The following is a 20,033-nucleotide window of genomic DNA, read 5'->3' on the forward strand; positions in this document are numbered from 1 at the left end:
TCCTCATTTAGCAGTTTTCAGAAGCCAGGGAGAAACATTGCAAATAATGTTAAATATGATTAATATCTTGAATTCCTTGAAATATGACATGCATGAGTTACAATGAAACCTCTTTTATTTCCCCATGAAATGCTTTTGCATAATGAGAAAGAAAATGTCCTCTATGCCCTAATCAGCCCTGACAGTTCCTGGACTCCCAAATACTTTTATTTATGGCATTATTTATTTCATCTCTAATAAATGGATGGGGGGGGGGTGGAAGCACAGCACCATCTGAGGAAGCTGCAGGAGAGAGGGAGACAATCTAGGGGGAATAATACAGAAGCTGAACCAGCAAGGGAGAGAGAAAAAGCTTCCAAAGGAAAGGAGACCAGGGAAAGAAGAGGCCGAAAGATGTGAACCCCCAGAAGAAAATGGGTCACCTTCCAAAGAATAAAAGGAAGGCTCTGAAAAGGAAACAAACTCCAGAGTGCAGAGATGAGGGTCCTGCACCAAGGAGCACCCAGAACTCTGACCTGGAGAACGAAAAAGGAAGGCTGAAAAGCAACCCTGCGGCAGGGTATGCTGGTTGGCCTAGAGGAGGAGTGATCTGAGATAGGGAGCAATGGACCCTCTGCTCCAAAAAGTGGCTGGGAGAGACAGGACATCTGCGCCCCATGGAGGATCTTCCTCCAAACCAGAGATCTCTCATTCAAACGGCTACTGAAATTAGGCACCCTCCAGACCCTCGCCGGATGACGCCAGTTGCAGTGAGTAAGACAATGAAGGAGTGAGTTCTCGAGTTACCTTGGTCTTGCAAGTACATATACACATATTAAAAATGACACTGTTGAAAGTAATCACCTCAAAGGGAGGTGTCAGGTCATTTCCCCACTCAATTGCACAGAGTCTACTGGGTATGAGAAGTCAGGAGCTGAATTCAAACAATCCGGATGCGTCAGTGCAACACAGCCACACACTCCCGAGTATCTGACTTTGGGCAATTCCCTTCGGCCTCTCTGCGCCTCGGTTTTCTCATCTTTATAATGGGGGGTGGGGGGAATGATGGTGTCATGCACATTCTCAGGGCCCCTACGGGAAACAAATGAAAACGTGAAAAAGTTCTACGCCCTGCGCGCTTTTATGTTCCGCATGAGCTTAGAGGCCGCGAGGCTCGGGGAAAGCAGGACCCCAGAGCCCTGTAAACACCGCGCGACCACCTGGGCCAAGATCTTCAAGAGGTTCTTTTCAGAAAGATCGGAGAGCAATTCCCGATTGGTAGAAGAACTTGCGGTAATACACGCGTACTCTTAACGACCCCGCCCCAACCACTAGCCCCTCCTCTGTGCAACCCCGAGAGTTTGGGGTCATGCAGGGGGCGCCAGGAGCTCATTTAGGAAGCCGGACCCTGCCCGCAGCCGCAGAAGCCTCGAGTCCACATCTGGGTCTCTAAAGTCTCGCCGTAGCCAGATCCAGGATCCCCACCTTCTTCAGCAGTTCCCGGGAGCCCTCCAGGTCCTCGCTTTCCCCCTTCCCCCCCTCCCCGTCGGAGGCGCGGAGCCGGCGGGCAGACCCCGCGGGCGGCTGCGGCGCCAGGCCCCGCCCCGCCCCCATTATCATTAGCAGATATTACCCTAAACACTTGCTCTTTACCTCCTTTCTCCCTCCAGGCATTGGCGAGGCGGCCTGTCAATCAGGAGCTCGGGCGGCAGCCCCCCGCGCGGGGGCTCGGCGATGCCAGCCTCAGCGACAGGCGGCGGCGGCGGCGGCGGCCACGGCACAAACACACACCCTCCCACACGCGCGCACCAGGGCAGAGCCGGCGGGCAGGCGGCGGAGGCACCCTCGGAGCCCGGCGCCCGGCGGGGAGGGGACGTGCTCCGGGGGACCGGCCCCGAGGCGCCGGATGGAGGAGGAGATGCAGCCTGCAGAGGAGGGGCCCAGCGTCCCCAAAATCTACAAGCAGCGCAGCCCCTACAGCGTCCTCAAGACGTTCCCCAGCAAGAGACCGGCGCTGGCCAAGCGCTACGAGCGACCCACCCTGGTGGAGCTGCCGCACGTGCGGGCGCCCCCGCCGCCCCCGCCGCCCTTCGCGCCGCACGCCGCCGTCTCCATCAGCAGCAGCGAGCCGCCGCCGCAGCAGTTCCAGGCGCAGAGCTCCTACCCCCCCGGGCCCGGCCGGGCCGCCGCCGCCGCTTCGTCGTCGTCGCCGTCCTGCACGCCCGCCACATCCCAGGGCCACCTGAGGACTCCGGCGCAGCCGCCGCCCGCGTCCCCCGCCGCCTCGTCGTCGTCTTCGTTCGCCGCCGTCGTCAGGTATGGCCCAGGCGCGGCGGCGGCCGCCGGCACCGGCGGCACGGGTAGCGACGGCGCCAGCCTGGAGCTCAGCGCAGGTACCAACTCTCGGCACAACTTTCCTTCCCGCCACGGCCGGGGGCAGCGGGAGGGGACCCGGGAAGGAGAAGCGGGGGCCCGCCGACACTCTTCCGTGCTGGGCCGAGTCGGGACGTCGGGGCGCACCCTGAGGCCTCCCCGCGCGCCCAGAAACTTCCTGAGGATTCTCCAGCGCCGCCACGGCGGGGCTTCCGACGGCGCGCGCTTAACAGGTGGCTCCGCGGCTTGGATGCGGCACCGGGAAGCACGGCTGTGGCGGTCGGCGGCCGGGATCGCTTGGGCGTGGGCCGGAGTGGGGCCGGACGCCCCAGGGGGATAGCGGCGGCCGCTACGGGAAAAGCTTCTGGGGCCGCCTCGCTGGCACGCTCTAGTACTGCTTCACTTTTTCCGTCCGCTTCTTGCCTTTCTCCTCCTTACTCCATTTCTTTCTTCTCTCCACTTCTCCTTTGCCTTCTGGTGCTTTCTTCGCCACCTCTTTGATGCACTCTCACACTATCTCAGTCCACGCTGGTTGGCTCTCAGCTGCGTTTTTCCTTATGTGTTTTTATGTGCGCCTGTGTTTCTCGGGTGCTCTCTGTCTTGCTCTGTCCCTTTCCCCTCCCACCTTCTGGTTGTGAGACTCGGGGCCCCTCGTCTGCCACGCCGTGGACTTCGCGAGGCGCGGGGAACCAACCCGTCCCTCCTCCCTGCCCAGGAGCCGCAGACACTCTGCTCCCACCGCCCACATCGTCGTCCCCGCCATCCCCTGGTCCCTGCCCGCCGCGGGGCCCTGCCCCTCCGGAGCATCTCGCCTGAGCCCTGCAGAAACACCTCGTGGGGAGCACCCACCCTGGGGTCCGCGACTCCTCTCCTTTATCCCGAGTCCGCGGGCGCTGCCGGGGCAAAGCAGCCCACTGCCTGCCTGTAGGGAGCAAGATGGGCTGGTTGCGAGGCCACAGCCTGAGGCCTGAGCCCAAGGGACCTCTCCACCAGCTCCCAGTGGGTGCAGCCACATTTATCCGCCCATTAGAACTAAAAGTTCCTGCCAAGGCCTTTTATGACACTTTGGAGCCCCCCAAATCCTGCATGTCAGTGAATCTGAGACTCTTTTTTTTTTCCCCTGTGGGAAATAGAGTGTTGTGTCTAAATGAGTTATAGATGCCTCCACTAATAAATCTGTTGTTTGTCAATATTTTGACACATGAAGGATTGGTTTTGAAAAAGAAAACCTAATTACAGGTTATAGTGAAGACTTGATCTGTCACATCTCTCACTGATATGAAGATGGTTGATTGCTTTCAGTGGGATTCTTAGGTGGGCTTCCTTATTGTTTGTGGGGTATATTTTTTTCAGTTGCTCTTGCCCCAGTATTCCATTGTGTTTTTATATTCTTCGTTAGGCAGTTGGCTTACTTGATTTTCCTCCTTACTTTTCTTCTTTTTTCCCCCTTTCTTAAGGAGGTTCGTTTTCTTTCTGGTTTGGGATCTTATTTTCTCCTAAACTATTTCTTGTTCAGGCGTATGTTTATTTCTAGACTCAGCTTTACCATCCTGTATTTTTATGTTGTTTTCCAGCCATTTGAGTCCTTTCCCCATTTTCTGTGTTTTGCTTTCACTCTTTTGCATAACCTCAGTTCCATCATTTTCATTGAGGTTTTCCCCTCATTATCTGCCTAGGTCAGTCTTTCATCTCCTCTTGCTTTCTCTTTCCAGCCTTTGCTGACTGTCTTTCCATATTTTACTTCCTGTTATACACTGTAAATTTACCCCCGTCTCATTTCCATTTTCATCCATAGTTTTAGCTGGCTATATATTTCCTGTATTGCTTCTTTTTTTCTGCACCAGTCACTTGCTGTTCTTTCCTTGGTCACTTCTACCCTGGCAGTTTCCTTGGTGTCCTTCATTCATGGAGTGTTTTATTTTTTTTCCTCCCTTTTCTCACCTTGTCTCAATGTTCTCTTTCAGTGTTCCCTCTAATGTCCTGTTTAGTTTATTTTGTCTCTGTTCCCAGATGGAAATTATAACATCACTAAATCTAAAGGAGTGAAGAGGGGTTTTTTTGATGCCTTTCAAACTTCTCTGTATTTCCTTTTATTCTCACGGCTGCTTTTGTTGTTTTTAAGGGAGGTCATCGAGAGGGGTAAGCTTGATAGCACCAAGGGCTGGATGCCTCGTGCTTGTTGGAAAGATGGGAATTGGATGGTAGGTTTCTTCCATGCAGTGAGGAAAATAGTCTGGGAGGAAAAAAGCCATAGAATTAGACATCATGAATTGTGGTCATAATGTTAATCACTGATGGACAAAGCCATCTCTTAACAGGCACAGTGTTGTGAGTGGCCATCAGGGGCACAACCACTTGAAGAGCTGATTGGTTCTTTGAGAAATTAGTCGTTCCACTTTGAACCAATGAGCTTGTGTGCACAGACCCATGGCCATTTAAGCATACAGGATGGGGTGGGGGATGGGAGTGGTGCTTTGCCTGTTGCACCTTTGCAAAAGTGTAATTGCAGTGTCTGAGGCTACCTGGTAAACTGAAAATAGCCAAAACATTCATGTGATGAAATGAGTCAAGGACAGAAGAAGAGACATAACTGAGTGTCCAGAGTAAATGCAGTGAAGAGATGAAAGGGTTGAAGTGAATCTTAGTTGCCATTAAGGGCCATAACTGAGAAGAGAAATATGTGATTAAAAATAGATTTTTTTTCAACATTCTTATAAAATCTCATGAAGAGTATAATTTTCCTTAAAAGGGGTAATACACCATGGTTTTAAAAGCATATTTTTCCTCTGTGGGAGGCTTAGAGTTAAAACCCACGTAGATCTTGATATGCAGCCTAAATTTGGCATCAGGAAATGGGAAATTGCATCTTTAAGCAGAGTACAATCAAAAATGAATTACAATAAATCCTATATAATTGCATAGGTCATTCTCTTTAATGAGATTTTATTAACCTGACTGTCAAGCTTTTGAGTCAGGCAGATATTTTATCTTCTTCAACTGATAAAAGTGTCAGCTATAAACCACCATATAAATATTCATAAATCTACACATCTGTGGCAGCCTATCAGCATCATTCTTTTGGACATTAAAAGCATTCTAATTACTTTCTGTCTAGCAGAGCTGAAATGCTGCCTGTTATAGTATGTGCTTGGCAGGCATGATTGCTTTTGTTTGCCATCACAAATAGCAGCATCCTATTTTATATACCGATGGTCCAGAAAATATTCAGGGATTGACTGAGCAGGATGAATATTAGGAAGCACCATCTGGTTTTGATAGCACCGAGTATATTAACTCATCTGTTAATTTTTGACACATCATTGATTTATTTATTTAGAAAAATTGCATCCTGTTTTGCTGTGTTGATGTTTGCCATTATGAAAAAAAAATTGGATGGCATTTTTTTAAAAAGACATAGTTCATTGATTTAAGACAAGGATGGTGCTTCCAAAGATGCTTTCGTTTTCTAACTTCTATTTTCTATGCCATGAAGTCGTCTCTTAAAAAGAAGTTAAATTAATGTTTTAAGGAAATCATCTATTTTGAACTAGTGAGAAATCCTTGGGTAGATATAATATATGAATACATGATAGCAGGTCACTAAAAAAATTTCTGCTTCTGCATTTTTAATATTAATATATTTCACCCTTCGCTGGGCTAAAATCAAAAGGTTACCACTAATCTTGACTACTGTGATCTCCTTCATAGAAACAGAATTCTCTTGGGGATCTGCTGTGATGGGCAAATTCCATTCAAGGCTTTACTTACAAAGAAGGGCGGTAAAGTAGGGAGACTGTTTGATTGCCTACTTCCCATCCCTCTTCTTACTCACTTATCAGATTTAGGATGGATTAAACAACTTAAATTCAGACGAATTTCTCGAAATGAATTTTTTAATTAAAAAAATAATCATGGGTTCAGATTTTGGAATCGGACAAGGCACAATTTGCAGCATGATATTATCTCCCAATAGGCTGCACAATAAAGAAAAATAAATTAGAAGTGGGCATTTTGGAGGGCTTTATGATTGTGATTTATTAACATTTTATGGCATTTAATTTTAGGGAAGTTAGGGATAAGGTAGTCCTTCTGTAAACTGTTGATTTTCTCTTTCCCTGCCATCACTTGAGTGGAGCATTCTATGACTAAAAAAAAAAAAAAAAAAAAAAAAGTTAAAATCATGATACATGTTCACAGTTTGCTCAATTGAGAATCATAGATCAGTAGCCATTCAATTGTGCTCGTATGAAAACAGAACTTTTGTCCATTTCTTAATGATAATGGGCATCACACAGTACTTGCATTTGTAATTATATTCTGTCTAGAAGGCTAAACTATTGCTGCATGCAATGTGTATTAGGTGGAAAGATTTGCTATTTTCCATCAAATGTAATGGTAGTATTTTTCATCACACTCTTCCATGTATCAATGTTAAAATAATATTCAAATAATTCAAGGTATTGAGAAGAGAAAAAATTCAACTTTAAGGGTGACAGTAGCCCTTTTTGTACATATCATTTCTGAAAGCAAATTCAGATTGAAGCATTTAAAAAACTGCAGGCAAGAACTACTTTATGATTGTAGCTATTCTCTCATATTCTGAGTGCACTTTAATAGATTATCTTCATAATGTAGTATATCACATAATGATTTTTTCTCAGCATGTTACAAGTTTATCCTTCAATTAAGAAAACAAATCACGCTTGTCCCTAAGTCAGATTTTTTTCCCTTAAAATCTATGCTCTAATGTGATTTATCAATATGATTAAAACTACTGAGTGTATCGTAGGACACCGAACAAATACATTCAAGCAGTTCTTACCAGGCAATTCTGTGTTAGACTTTCATATTTTGTCCCTTTCATCAAGGTTATGTTGGACTATGCTGATTAAAATGCAAACAGTAAATGCAACTTCAGGTCTAGAATGGGATTATAGGATTAAAATGAATGAAAACTGCTGTTGTGCTGGAATTGAAAATTCCTAATCAATATCATCCTTTGATTTTACTAATAAAAGAACAGAAACCAGGAAGTAAAAAAAATGAATGTAACATCTTAAACCTCTTACTTGTATAGTTCAGCCGTTGGCTTTCTTATTATTTGGTTTTGGCCATTGTAAATAAATGGCACCCAAATATTTTTGTGAGACACCAGATTAAGAGTACAGATGATGCCTCACAGAGCATGTATCAGATGGTTACAAAGTATAAATCATCAAGCTAACAAATTGTGTAACAAAATATGTTCCGTCCACCTACCTTGACAAATACACCTTCATGGTAACCAGGTTTGGAATTTACAGCCAACCCATGTCTTTCTCTCCCTACTCCCAGCTTTATCTTCCACCAGGAGGGACCTCATATATACATATATGGAGGTCCCAGTTCACACTTCCAGGATCTGACACCATGATCACTGTCTTTGGATTGATGGCTAAAGAGAAGATGGCAGCATAGATCCTTAAAGCAGTTTGAGTGGGGAATTCCTGGATCTTGGGGTACTTGGCCATGGGGACAGGATTGGCTGGAGAAGGAGGGTCAGGTGGCGGTTCTGCTGCCAAGGTCTGAGGGTCTAGAATGGGAATTCCTAAGAATAAGAAAGTACTATCCTAAGAAGAAAATAGTCCTATGGACTCTCAACCAGCCTAGGGTGGACTTGCTACCTCTGCCCCAGTCAAGTAAATCTGATAATGCTATAAACTGAGATGCTCTATGTATGTACAAGAGTACCTGCTATGTGTTCAGTAACTATTTCTCAAGGCGTTGTGCTGGCCTCTCACACTCCAGTGCAGTTTATGATCCTCTGATCCTCTACTGAGTAGAAGAGATCAGGCCTCTGTTCTGACTTGCAGTTTTTCAGCGGGATTCAGGATTTGGGAGATGTAAGGGATGCTTCCCATGTGCCAAACACTGTGCTATATGGGCTTTACATACATATTCTTTTTTTTTTTTTTTTTTTTCCTGAGATGGAGTCTCACTCTGTCTCCAGGCTGGAGTGCAGTGGCACCATCTCGGCTCACTGCAACCTCTGCCTCCTGGGTTCAAGTGATTCTTCTGCCTCAGCCTCCTGAGTAGCTGGGACTACAGGCATGCGCCACCATGCCCAGCTAATTTCTGTATTTTTAGTAGAGACAGGGTTTCACCGTGTTGGCTAGGATGGTCTTCATCTCCCACCTCATGATCCGCCCACCTTGGCCTCCCAAAGTGCTGAGATTACAGGTGTGAGCCACCATACCCAGCTGCTTTACGTATATATTCTTATTAAAAAGTTGGAAAAGAGCACTTGGACCCCTCTCCTCTGATTATCTTAGTTATTTCATGAAAGAATAGCAAGAAAAAAGAACACAGTGGAATGTTGAGCACTGCATGGAGTTCTCCTGAAGTGTGGTTTCCTTGGTCTTACATCCTGGGTGTGTTCTAGGGAATTTCTTATTGAAGCTGTTCTAGCTGATTATTCCTATAGCAGCCCTTGAACATCTCACCATTTTTTATTCTGAAAGTTTTTTTTTCCTTCCGAAAAAAATACAGCTAGTCAACATTTTCAGGGAGAGCTAGTGCTAGTTGCATTTTTATCTTAAACAATAGTTATAGGCATCTAAAATCTCGAATATTTTGTTTGTTGCCATTATTCTGGGAAAGGGGAGAGGAAATAAGAGACATCCTCATGCTTCTGTGTCAGCTCTGAAAAGTGCCCCTCTCTGTATTTATAATAGCCCATTCTAGGTGGCAATCAGGAAAGAAGTGAATCTACCTCGTGACATTTATATTTAGGGTAAATTTTCAAGACCGTTCGATATCATTAAATTACATTTTCACAATTTGGGTTTTTCCCCCTTTTGTTTTTGCAGTGAGTTGATTGCTTTTGTTTGCTTTTTGCTTTCAATGGTTGACAATATGCTTTAGAATTCATGTACATGGGCTAAGAGGCACCCGTGCCTTGTGCCATTTTAGAATATTTGGCAGTCTACCGGAAGAGGTTCTAAGAAGTGATACTACTGATTTTCAAATGATCAGGTTAGCCTAAACATTGGCCTTGACGAGAAATCCAAGTTAGCAAATAAGTGAAAAGAAGGAATAGTGAACACAGATGTTAGAAGACACGTACAGTTTTGTGTTCATCCTGTGCCCATAGGCCCACTCTTTGCTTTACCTTAGATTTCTAGTGAGCTCTTCAAAAAGACTTATCTTTCTTTTCCAGTTTGCATCTGGGAGCTATGTACTCTCGGCAGGGATTGTATCAGCTGATTAATCGCAAGGGCATGAGGGCACTCCAGAAATAGAAGTAATGATTGCTTTAAGCCCTCCTATCAATGAGGAATTGAGTCTGCAGTGGCTGACTCGATTCATTAGAGTAAGGATATTAATGAAACCAAAGGTGTGAGTTCAGACCTGTGCAGCCAGTTAATGCCACAGAGAGGAAAATCTCTATATGGTGCCCAAAGTCACAGTCCAGCCGTTTCCTAGAGCAAGAGACTGGGTGTGACTCATCTAGCATCCCGCAGTCGCAGAACAACAGGAAGCTATGCATTCTATTCATAGTGGATTTACTGTGTCGTCTTGGCTTATGACAGAGCGTAGAAATACATATTTTTAACATGTTTGAATGTTGAGCTCAAAATTGAGGACTTTATTTATATTTTGCTGTTGGCTGTTGGTCACTGATGTGTCTTTTCATTTGTTTCAGAGAGTCGAATGATCTTGGATGCCTTTGCCCAACAGTGCAGTCGAGTTCTTAGCCTCTTAAATTGTGGAGGAAAACTCCTGGACTCCAACCATTCTCAGTCCATGATTTCTTGCGTAAAGCAGGAAGGCTCAAGTTACAACGAAAGACAGGAGCACTGTCACATTGGGAAGGGGGTCCACAGTCAGACCTCAGACAATGTAGACATAGAGATGCAATATATGCAAAGAAAACAACAAACTTCTGCCTTTTTGAGGGTTTTCACTGATTCTCTACAAAATTACCTGCTCTCGGGGAGCTTTCCGACTCCAAACCCCTCGTCAGCCAGTGAATATGGCCACCTGGCCGATGTGGATCCTCTGTCAACCTCTCCTGTGCATACATTAGGTGGCTGGACTTCCCCAGCAACGTCCGAATCCCATGGCCACCCATCTTCATCTACACTGCCAGAAGAGGAGGAGGAGGAGGAAGAGGAAGGCTATTGTCCTCGATGCCAGGAGCTGGAGCAGGAGGTTATTTCACTGCAACAAGAAAATGAAGAGCTCAGAAGGAAATTAGAGAGCATCCCAGGTATCCTGCCATATCCCTTGCGAGACAACTGCAACCCTTCTTTCTTTCACTTGTCTCATCTGTCTGTCTGTATTTCTGTACTCATGTATGTGTATGTGTTATGTATGTGTGGGCTTTTTTTGTTTTTTGGCCAGTGATGTAGAAAAGTTGGAAAAAACAGACATGCTCATGGGCTTGTTAGCCCATCCAGTGCCAAACAGAAATTGTAGGATGAGCCACTAGCCTATTTACTTCCAGCTACCGTGTTCTTGTGTATAGAACGCCATAGTCCTATTAAAAGGTGTCTCTATCAATATAAAAATAATTTCTAGATGTGCTGCTTTGACAATGAAATAGGTCAAGTGCTATAAGCCTATTTTCTTAAAAAGTGGTCCTGTTCCTTTAAAATGGGTTTTGAATTTTTAAAAACTTTGATCCTATGCATTTTGTTAGTCAGTGGTAGAAATTAAAATGAAATACTTTGAGAGGCAGAACTCAAATAGCACTGAACAAATGAAATGGTTTTTTCTATTTCATTAACTTTCCCTGCCTTTTCTTTTAAGTTTCAACAAGCATAATCTCTTTAGCACGTACACTGTCCTTTACCGTTATTAAGAAACTATGAAACTAATAGGTCAAAGATAGACCGGTAATTCAGCCGGCCCCAAACTATTTGTGGCTGGCCTTGGCTAAATATGAGGCATTTCCTGCCTCTTAGAGACACTAGATTTTCAGAGTAGTAAAATCATCTTTCTGGCAAGACATTCTCTCTGGGTTGCAAAGTCTTTTTTATTTTTTATTTTTTGAGACTCTCTCAAAAAGTCTCAGTTACTGAGACTGGAGTACAGTGGCACCTTGTTGGCTCACTGCAACCTCCGTCTCCTGGGTTCAAACGATTTTCATGCCTCAGTCTCCTGAGTAGCTGAGATTACAGGCGCCCACCACCACGCCTGGCTAGTTTATATATATACATATGTATTTTTTAGTACAGATGGGGTTTCACCATGTTGGCCAGGCTGGTCTTGAACTCCTGACCTCAGGTGATCCACCCACCTCGGCCTTCCAAAATGCTGGGACTACAGGAGTGAGCCACTGCACCGGCCCTGATTTTACTTTTATCTTTGCATTCATTCCTGTATGTCTGTGGCTTACAGAAGACAAGATCATTAACAAGAACAATCTCTTCAAACCTTTTTAATTGTGCAGTCGTTGCTAAAAAGTGTTGAAACTTGTGCCCACCAATCTACACATTTACTGGTTAATTGCATACATGTACTACTATTCTAATATATCGGGGTTCAAAATAAATCATACATAGAAAATTTTAAAATTTTAATGCCGATACATATGTATAAATATAAGTTATATTCTTTTTTTTTTTTTAATTGAGACGGAGTCTCGCTCTGTGCTGGAGTACAGTGGCGCGATCTTGGTTCACTGCAGCCTCTGCTACCTGAGTTCGAGCGATTCTCCTGCCTCAGCCTCATGAGTAGCTAGGAATACAGGCACGCACCACCATGCCTGGCTAATGTTTTCTTTTTTTTATTTTTTTTTTGTATTTTTAGTAGAGACAGGGTTTCGCCATGTTGGCTCGGCTGGTCTCGAACTCCTGACTTCAGGTGATCCGCCCGCCTCGGCCCCCCAAAGTGCTGGGACTACTGGCGCAAGCCACTGCACCTGGCCAATATAAGCTATATTCTTTTCTTGATACAGTATCTTTGTGTCACTCAATTTGGCAGCTGATCTAGAAAGAAGGAAATGTTAAAGAAAGCTACCCACTTGTTTATTAGTAGACAAAGGAAGCAAAAAGAAGGCTTATCATTTAAAATAATTCTCCAAATAGAGCTGAGGTTTGGTTCAGAACATTTTGGAATTAGATTAAGTGCAGTTGTCTTGTGGAGCTGGGGAAGTAAGAGGTGCAGCAAATCCATTTTCTCCTTTTGCATTGGAGCCCTGGAGTTAGATGCAGACACGTAGTATTTTCCCACGCCAGGCAGGCACCAACTACAAGAGGGACCCTGGGTAGAACCCAGAAGAATGTAACGGAACCAGATCACTCCTGGTTTCCCCAAGTCCGAGACATGGTTGCAGCTAGCACACTGTGGGATTTTACAAATCTCACAGCTATGTAACCCATGCTTAGTTCACTCTGGGTTTATCTCACGGGTATTTTTCTTGTCACCCCCACTGCCCCTCTTTAACTGGGGCAGAAAATCGTGTCCTAGAGGTCATCCAGCTACGGAGACTTTTGTCAGCCACTCAGAACCATAACCAAAGGAGCCTTCCTAGCTTTTGAAGTGCTTAGTGGCACTCCGTGATCTCATCTTGGGAAAGAGTTTCAGAGTGCAAGGACAGGTGGACACAAATGTCCCAAGTAGTATTGTCTAATTCCTGATCCTAAATATTTGGCAAGCTGTATGTCCTTGATGTGTCCTAAGCAAACTTGGGGTTCAGTCCCACTCTCACTTACCGAACCCATAGCAGGTCAGGTGCTTTGTGGTAGGGGTTCACTCAGTGTTGGCTTGCCACTAATCATTGTGTTTTGTACTTCCCAGAAAGATGGAAATGCTGCCATTTCTTGAGGCTTCTTGATGATCAAACATTGAATTGACACTGATTGAAATTAGGCTAATGATCAGTCCTATTGCTGTAAACATTCAACCCTGTTGACAGCCCCCTCCCCGAACTTGAACCAGCAACCATTTCACATGGATAACTGTGTTTATGTTAAGTAATACATCCAACAATATGGATGAAAAGCCAGTTTATTAATTATGCATAGTAAAAATAGTATACAATGAAGAAAATTACTAGTTTTTTTATGATTACTTATCACGTATTTGTGACCTAGGGACCACTTAATATTGGAAAACAGGTTAAAGTGTCACTTGGAGATGAAAACTTGATCAAAGGGAGAAGCCACTGCCCTCTTGCCCTTACCTCTCAATGCCCATTTTTACCTAAACAATAAACCAGCCTGTGAGTGACACCCAGGAATCCACTTTTTACTTGATTAGCTGTGCATTTTGGGTAGAGGGGTATCTGTTATCATTTGAAGAAAAGTGTGCTATGTGGTACACTGATTTTGCATAGAATAAAAATGTTTTGTCCTACAGTAACTCTCCTACATAATTTGGGATGGATTTTCCCTAAGCAGTGGTCTCAACAGGACCCCATCGTTCTAGAGGCCAATACATTTCTGTGGAAGGACCTGGGGCTTTCTTCTAGTAGAATCTACCTGAGTTGTGGGAATCACTTTTTTACAGCCAAGCAGGATGGATGAATACAAAGGAGAAGGCAACGCTCAGCAGGTAGCACAGAAAATAAGGTTGAAAAGGAGATAGGTCAGCTGCTGCAGGTCAGAGCCCAGGCAGTGTTCCTCGGTCATGTCTCTGCCTTTCCGGAGGAGTGCTGTTGAGGATTTTTTTTTCTTTTTCTGAAATAAAGCCTTTATACCTGGGAGCAGTTCTTGAAATGAGAGTTAAAAATAAACAAGCCTATCAGTCTACAAGAAAAAATGATTTCACTTGGGCATCTCTCAAGGGAAAAGGTGAGAAACCATACCAAAACAAAGAAGTTGTGGGCAGGCACTATTTCTGGCACTGCTCTGAGAGGGGCAGTGTTACGGTATTATTTGTAAAATATCCAACACAGTCTTTTGATGATCAGCTACAAACAAAGCAGGGGCTTCTGGAAGATTCCCTCTAACTTTTCAGAGTCAGTTGCAGGTGTAGGGAATTCAAATTTTATCCCAATCAAATAGCATTAGCACATTTTCTTCTGTATTGGATCACCACACTAGAAAATTAGAAAGTGTTTAGAAGTAAAATTTTTTGAAAATGAATTGAAATTATGTTAAAAGAAAAAAGCCACAAAAGCAGAAGACTTTTGAATCAGGAGCATGAAGGGATGAGGGGTTTTTAAAAGAAGGAGAATGGTGCATAGAACTTCTCATTGGAGAGAGTGTCAGTTTAGAGTAGTCACATTTGCTTAGGAAGCTTAGTCAACACTAAGGAGAACTCATAAAGGAGGACAAATATAAAATAACCATATTTCATCTAATCTAAGATGCCAGTGGATGTAAGCTACACCAATCTTTATGCTCCACTAAGAAAGAAGAAATCATAATTGTACATTTTAATTACCTTTGAACACAAAGTCCATGGATTTTAAATATGAAAAACTGTGGGTCTTAGAATCATAAAATGTGGTAATTTTTGCTAAGAAAAGTCCAAAGTAAAATAATTATAACACATTAAGAATACCTTGAAGTTTTCTGTGTGCCAAATATAGGAAGGATGTGTTTATGGTTGATATTTTAATTAAACTTTGTTTTGTAAAGTTAAAGTATACAAAGTGAAGTTATAGGATATATAGATAGTTAAAAGTTACTGTAGTGAAGCTGTATCTATCATCTCACATAGTTACCCATTTTGCTGTTCTTGTAGTAAGAGCTGCTAAAATCTACTCAGTAGCCTTACTCTCAAGTACGGTACAAATCTGTCACCTGTGTACTCCTCATGTTGTGTTGGATCTCTAGACCTATTCATCCTACATATGTGCTACTTCGTAACATCTGAGCTATATCACCCCATTTCCACTCCAACTCCCCACCCCTTGTAGCTACTGTTTTGTTTTCTAGCTCTGTGTATTTGAATTTTTCTTTATTTTAGGTTCCACATGTAGGTGAGATCTTACAATATTTTTCTTTCTGGGTCTGGCTTAACATAATGCCCTCCAGACTCACCCATGTTGTGGCAGTGGCAAAATCTTGTTCTTTTTTAGGTCAGAGTAATATTCTATCCAATAATACACCACAGTTTCTTTATCCACTTGTCTGTTGACAGACACTTAGGGTGTTTCCATGTCTTGGCTATTGGGAATAATGCTGCAATGAACGTGGGAGTGCAGATGTCTTTACAAGATGTTGATTTCATTTCTTTTGGGCATATGTCCAGGAGAAGGTTTGCTGGGTCATATTTTTAATTTTCTAGGAAAATTCCAATACTGTTTTCCATGTCTATGCCATTCCACATTCCCACCAATGGTGTACAAGGGTTCCCTTTCTCCCATACACTCACCAACACTTGTTATCTTTTGACCTTTTGCTAACAGCCATCCCAACTGGTATCAGGTGGTGTCTCATAGTGGTTTAGATTTGTATTTCCCTGGTGATTAATGATGTTGAGTATATTTTTATATATGTGTTGATATTCTTTGGAGAAGTATCTATTCAAGTATTTTGCCCATTTTGTAATTGGGTTATTTGTTTTTCTACTGTGGAAGGGTATGAGTTCTTTATATATTTTAGATATTAATCCCATGGTTTGCAAAATTTTTTTTTCAGACCATAGATTGCTGTTTCATTTTGTTGATTGCTATGCAGAAACTTTTTAGTGTGATGCAGTTCCGTTTTTAAAATTTTTGCTTTTGTGGCCTGAAAATTTTGTTGTTGTTCTATGTAGTAAGAGCTGCTAAAATCTACTCAATATCCTTAATCTCAAGTAAGTACAAATTTGTTACATTGGGTTATTTATTCTTGCTTTTGTGGCCTGAGCTTTTATGGTACCTAAAAAATTATTTCCAAGGCCAGTGTCCAGAGCATTCTCCCTGTGTTCTTTGTCTTCCAGGACTTTTATAGTTTCTGGTCTTGTATTTGGGTCTTTTATCCATTTTGAGTTTATTTTTGTGTATACTATAAGGCAAGGATCTAATTTCATTCTTTTGCATGTAGAAATCCAGTTTTCCCACACCCTTAGTTGAAGAGCATTGTTAATGTTTTTGTAGCACCCTCAACTTTCTGAAAAGTGCTTTTTTTAATTGTCTCATTTTATCCTCATAACTCCATGGGGCCACAGCAAATATTAATATCATTCCTATTTTACAAAGAGGTTGGACAGTGAGCTCAGTTGGAAACCTAGGATTACAATCCAAGGCTCTGACTCCAGATCTAGTTTGTTACCCGCGCCACCCTCAAAACAGCTGATTCTCATTATTCACCATCGTTGTGTTCTATAAAGTCACTGTGAGCACCACATTGAGAATATTAAAACATTCCTCCTAGGGGAAATACAGAGCTAGGTTCTTAAGCGCCTCTGTTCACAACAGTTTCATCAGCTGATCAGTATATAACTTTGTTTTATGTGCGTGTTTATTTAAAGAGATCTTATTTAATAATTATCGCTGGTTGAGTAACGGCACTATGGTTCATGCCTGAATGAGGTGTATCTAACATGCTTGTTTTCTCTGTAAGACGCATCACAGTCTTCTTGTGCTTAGGAGCAGTAGACAGCACTTCAGTGCTACAATTGGGGCCATTTGAAACAGTGAGATCACCAACAAAAGTCACAAAAATACAAAAACTGTAGCACTAAATAATAGACCATGGTGAGGACACTTCTTTACAGTGATGAGAGCTGAAACAAGAAGGCAGAACATTGCCTTGTTCCACTTCAGCTGGCAATGTGTGCATATCAGGTTTTCAGTACTCTGCACATGCCTGTGAGTCACTACAAAAGCACCACAAGGTCTGATTTGGGGGTTACAAATACATTTTGGCAAGTAAAGCACATTGGCACATACCGAATCCGTGAATCCTCATCAGGATCCACTGTACCAACTCCAGAGGCTACAAACTAGAGAACTAACCTTGGATTCTGCAGTTCTGATCATGTTAGTCCACTGTTGTCATTCTCTAAGAAAGTTTTAAAGTGATCAGTCATGTCAGTTTTTGGATAACAGAAATTTTGCAAGAACAGAACACCCCAGAGTAGATGCAGTGTAGACGTGTGCTAGTATTCTCCGGTGCCCTCACCACCCTCCAAACTTGAATATACCCACAAGGGCCTGTGGGAGGGAAAATGCTCAGGTCGATTTCTGATCCTGAGAAACTCACAGATCATATGTAAAGTGGGGGCTCTGAGGTAGATGAAAAGAACTTAGTACATTCTGAGTATTAGAGCGAATGATAGGGACAGAGGAATAAAGAATTGAGTTCTTTCCCTGAGAATTTGGTGAACGTCATCATGGCTGTGGGTTACAGCTATCAGTGACACTGAGGGAGACAGCAACAGGAGGTAAAGAGAATGGATTCGGAGTCAAAGCCGTGTTTGAATCTCCTCTCCTGCTACTTGGTATCTGTGATTGTTTTGGAAAATTGCTTTAATCGTGCCAAACCTCAGTTTCCCTTTCTATAAAGTGAGGTTAATAATACTGTAGGGATGTTGAAAGTACCAAATGCAATGAAGTCATGGTTGGGTGCCTACTAGTCTTCAGTAAGCACTCAATAAATGGAAACTTTAAGAAAAAGAGGAAATTATTCTGTGCTTAGTGCTCCAGAAATCATACGTTGTTTTCCTTATGATAAGTGGTATTCTTACCTTACAAAGGTGTCACCATTCAATTAGTTGGCCAGGTGGGGAACCTCAGATCCATCCAGAGCTCATCTCTCCTTCTGACTCCCAGTCAGCCTCCACTCTTCTGGGTCCCACCTCTTACCCACCCATCAGTGGGACCTGTCCTTTTTCTCCACTAGTGTCAACCAGGCTTATCTCATAACTGGAGCTGTTGCAAGAGTCACTAAGCTCCCCTCCCAGACTCCAGTCCCTCCCACACCAGACTCTGGTCTCTCCCCAAAACAGCCCCAGGTCACCCACTGCCAAAGAGCCTCTAAGGGCTTCAAATAGTCTATGGAGTAAATTCTAGCATCCTCAGTGTGACACACAAGGTTCTTCAATTCCTGGATCTTTTCCTGTCTGTCTTTGGAGACTCAGCCTTCAATGCCCACCAGACACCAAGTGTTCCAACCCCATTGGACAGTTTGTGAATCCCTGAGCAGCCAAACACTTCCATACTTCAGGCCTTCCTTTACTCCTGCTATTCCTTTCAACCTAAGAACATATTCCTTTTCTCTCCACTTGAGAAACTCCTATCCATCCTTTAGTACCCAGGTCAGGTGACTCTGTAACAAATGCTTCCCACCGTTCCCAAGCAAAATTCATCACTTTTCATAGCACGTCATGCAGATTCTGTTATCGTTACCATAGGAAGTGGTTACTCTATATGTGTCTGTGTCTCTGTCTCCTGATGTCCTGATATGAAGAGAGACAGGCCATGGAGGTCCTTGAGGACAGAGGCTCAAAGTCATCTTTGTGTCCCCTCTTTCCTAGCCCACTGTTAGGCATGTTGTAACATCTACATGTTAATTGAATTGAATTAATGGAATGAGGATACTGACATGAACAGAAATATAACTGCGCATCTGTAGGCTGACTAATACAGCTCATTGTTTATTTCTAGATATTTACAATTCAGGAGCTTATACTTTACAGAGATGATGTGAATAGGGCACGTAAAGACGATGAAACACACAGATGGCCATGGTTGTCAGAGGACAGTAAATAATTCAATTGCCCTATAAAAGTGTGTGTGGAGTATTTTGAGATGTTTTAAGTCCTCGAAAACAACTGTATAGCAAGATAGATTAAATATTGCTTGAAGGGTGAAGAGAGAAACTCTGATCAAGATTTTAATGCAATGAAAATTAGGAACTAGAGACCCAAGCACCCTTAAGATGGGCAAAACCAGAATCTGAGCGGTTTTCCCCAAGGAAAACTATTTAGGAAGACCATTTCACTAGTCTCTTTTACCAGCTGCTCATACAAGACAGCACAGTCAACAGAGTCAATTAAGTGGCCTCGATGAAGAATTCACTAGACTCCCAATCTTAAAATGACAGTAGCTTACATTAGGCACTATTTATTGGGTGCCTTTTGCTTTACATGTGTTATTTTAATTAATCCTCACAATAACTGTATACAGTAGGTCATTATCCCAGTTTTACAGGTGAGATCATAGAGGCCGGGAGAGGTTAAGTAACCTGCCCAGAATCACATGGTTAATAAGTGTAAGAGTCAGTACACTGAAAAATAATAGTATCCAAGAGTTACTTTAGGACTAATATCCAAGGCTTTTTGTCAGTTAATTGGTGTCTACTAGTGTTATCGTAGAATGTCTTAAAGACCCTATGTGTGTGACTTTAACGTCCCTGGGCGCTTTCCTTTTCTTGAGCGGGACACCATCTAGATATCTTACATACCCAGTGGAACATTTGTAACCCATTCCTCTCCATTTTTACTTTGCTTAGACAAAATTGTCTACTGCTGCTTAGACAGTACAGCTGCCAAGAAGGCACAGTCAACAGAATCACATAAGTGGCCTCTATGGCGAATTCAGAGAATTCATAGACAACCAATCTTAAATGACAATAGTTTACACCAGGCAGTATTTATTGGGTGCCTTTTGCTTTACATGTATTATTTACACAAAAGACCTTCCTTATTTCCTTTCTTCCTCTTAAGTATTTTACTGTTTCCAGGATTCTCCAAGATGCATTTTGAAATTATGTTACATAGAGGAGAAAAAAATTATAAATATCAATATCGGGATAGGT

At 43.1% G+C, this 20,033-nt stretch overlaps 1 protein-coding gene across 2 annotated transcripts in view; it reads left to right on the forward strand.

Moving 5' to 3' along the window:
- The first annotated feature begins 1,623 nt into the window (after nucleotides 1-1,623).
- BEND4 (BEN domain containing 4) overlaps nucleotides 1,624-20,033 on the forward strand; it is a 46,453-nt gene continuing 28,043 nt past the window's right edge. For both annotated transcript variants that reach the window (XM_017958664.3, XM_021938412.2), the window contains exons 1-2: nucleotides 1,624-2,372; nucleotides 10,037-10,603. In XM_017958664.3, the coding sequence (XP_017814153.1) occupies nucleotides 1,886-2,372; nucleotides 10,037-10,603 (1,054 nt within the window). In that variant the 5' untranslated portion in view covers nucleotides 1,624-1,885. The remainder of the gene's footprint in view (nucleotides 2,373-10,036; nucleotides 10,604-20,033) is intronic.

The sequence above is a fragment of the Papio anubis genome, chromosome 3, assembly GCF_008728515.1.
Source record: "Papio anubis isolate 15944 chromosome 3, Panubis1.0, whole genome shotgun sequence".
NCBI classification, from domain to species: Eukaryota; Metazoa; Chordata; class Mammalia; order Primates; family Cercopithecidae; genus Papio; species Papio anubis.